General features: G+C 48.0%; 1 protein-coding gene across 1 annotated transcript in view; it reads left to right on the top strand.

Moving 5' to 3' along the window:
* Positions 1 to 2,500, top strand: part of LOC136427413 (membrane-associated phosphatidylinositol transfer protein 1-like) — a 27,742-nt gene that overhangs the window by 18,375 nt on the left and 6,867 nt on the right. Inside the window, exons 17-20 of the mRNA XM_066416247.1 lie at positions 70 to 180; positions 991 to 1,161; positions 1,750 to 1,893; positions 2,171 to 2,409. Of these exons, the coding sequence (XP_066272344.1) occupies positions 70 to 180; positions 991 to 1,161; positions 1,750 to 1,893; positions 2,171 to 2,409 (665 nt within the window). The remainder of the gene's footprint in view (positions 1 to 69; positions 181 to 990; positions 1,162 to 1,749; positions 1,894 to 2,170; positions 2,410 to 2,500) is intronic.

Raw genomic sequence — 2,500 nt, 5'->3', positions numbered from 1 at the left:
TGCTATTTTAACCTTTTAAACTGGAAAGGCTGTAAAGTTGTGAAGTCTTAACCTTGTGTCCCCTTGTAGGAGACCAGCCCACAAAGTTCGAGTTTGAAGTTGGGGATTTTTTCCTGTTCGGTTGTCCTCTCAGCCTCATTCTCATCATGCGGCAGCTCATTGCAGGCAGCGACAAAAAAGGTGAGCTACAGCAAAATAAACAAACAAACAAAACAAACACTTTGTTCTCTCAAGGTGAGTTAGACTGGAATGTAAAGCGGTCAGTCCGTATTGTATGGGAGAGCTTCTTCCGGCTTTGATTGTTTCTAACTTTCTAACTTTATATGATGATTAATTTCTGCCTTACCTTCTTCAGTCATTAAGGTTGGTCTTGTGTACATTAAAGCAAAAAATCAAAGTGTGTGGTAAGACATCACATGCCTGTCCCTGTGTGTGCGTTTAAAGCACATGGAGTGGGTCGAAGGTGCCTGGACACCTGCACTGTCTCCCATCTCTGTTTAAGAATATGTTGATGCAAGGCTCCTTTCCTGCAGTTGAAGATATTTACTTTTACCATATTTCTCACCTGTCTGGTTTTTTATCCCCCCCAGTCTGCCCGGCACAACCGGCCTGTACCCAGGTGTACAACATGTTTCACCCCACGGACCCGCTGGCCGCCCGGTTCGAGCCACTGATTCAGGACCAGTAGTTTTCTAACACGTATGGTTTTTTTATCCCCCCCCCCAGTCTGCCCGGCGCAACCGGCCTGTACCCAGGTGTACAACATGTTTCACCCCACGGACCCGCTGGCCGCCCGGCTAGAGCCGCTGATCCAGGACCAGTAGTTTTCTAACACGTATGGTTTTTTATCCCCCCCAGTCTGCCCGGCACAACCGGCCTGTACCCAGGTGTACAACATGTTTCACCCCACGGACCTTCTGGCCGCCCGGTTCGAACCACTGATTCAGGACCAGTAGTTTTCTAACACGTATGGTTTTTTATCCCCCTCAGTCTGCCCGGCGCAACCGGCCTGTACCCAGGTGTACAACATGTTCCACCCCACGGACCCGCTGGCGGCCCGGTTAGAGCCGCTGATCCAGGACCAGTTTTCTCACATCGCGCCGGTCTCAGTCTCCAGATACCACAAGTTTCCGCTGGGCGACGGGAGCACAAACTTGCTGGGTAAGGTTTGGCCTGGGAGAATTCGGTAACAAAAAAGTGTCCACACCGCATTAATATCAAGTTCACCCTTTCTGAGTTTATTGAGATGTTGCAGAGTTACATTTCCAATGAATTCGGTAAGAATGGTTCTTTGTATAATTTATTCACATAGGGTAATTTGATGCCGGTTTTGTGTGAATTCTATTCCTAGCCTCTCGGGATAATAAATCATGTTTTTCATAAAAGTTTAAAAAATTGTAATGGACCTGTTAATCTTCACCAAAGATTTTAACATGGCTCTATGTTTCAAGATAATGCTGGTGCAAATGGGTCCCCAATCTCTAATTTTGTGTCTGGGTTTGTCCCAAGTTATCACAGTTCAGAACAATTTATCTGTATCTATACAAATGTATACCCAGTACAACCGCCCTTCGGCGTAACACACCTGGTCCAGCTTCTGCATCTGTATCTATATAGCCGGTATAACAGCCATTCAGTGTAACACACCAGCTTGTCCCCAGTGAATGTGGTTCAGTTTCTAATTTTGTGTCTGGTTCTTGATTCGGTTCACAGTTCTTCACCGCTAATTTTGTGTCCATTTTTCCCCAGTTGACGCGGTTCAGAGCCACCCCAGCCTGTTCATGTCCACCCTCCCGCTGCAGCCAGAGGAGCGGCGGCCGAGCGAAGCCAGCGTCTCGAGCCAGACCTCGCAGTCATCGGGGCAAGGGGACGCCATCCACTACCTGGCCAGCGGTGAGTTATCAATCAAAGATCAATCAATCAATTGATCAACCTCAGACTTTTCTTGTTCATACCATTAAATTCTTTATTTTCTCTGTCTGAACGATTGGTTGGGAGCAAAGAGGATCTACGCGCTGTACAGTCCAGAGGTGCTGACAGATATTATCATGATAATTGTTTCTCTCTGTCTCAAGTTACGAACAGTTTTGGGGGGGCAAAGAGGATCAACTATGCCCTGTACTGCCCTGAGGCGCTGACAGATATTATAATTTTTTCTCTCTGTCTCCAGTTACAAACCGTTGGTGGGGGGCTAAGAGAATCGACTACGCCCTGTACTGCCCCGAGGCGCTGACTGACTTACTGTTTCTCTCCTCTCTAGTTACGAACCGTTGGTGGGGAGCTAAGAGGATCGACTACGCGCTGTACTGTCCGGAGGCGCTCACCGCCTTCCCCTCCATGACCCTGCCGTACCTGTTCCACGCCAGCTACTGGGAATCTGCCGATGTCATCGCTTTTATACTCCGACAGGTGAGTAGAACCTGCACCTCACCTGCCTTATTGTCTCACATGTTCCATGTGAGTAGGTCAGCACTTTTATTCCGACATGTGAGTAGATTTT

The sequence above is a fragment of the Branchiostoma lanceolatum genome, chromosome 1 (assembly GCF_035083965.1).
Source record: "Branchiostoma lanceolatum isolate klBraLanc5 chromosome 1, klBraLanc5.hap2, whole genome shotgun sequence".
Classification (NCBI taxonomy): Eukaryota; Metazoa; Chordata; class Leptocardii; order Amphioxiformes; family Branchiostomatidae; genus Branchiostoma; species Branchiostoma lanceolatum.
Note: the sequence above shows the minus strand (reverse complement) of the source record. Positions and strands in the feature narration are given on the sequence as shown.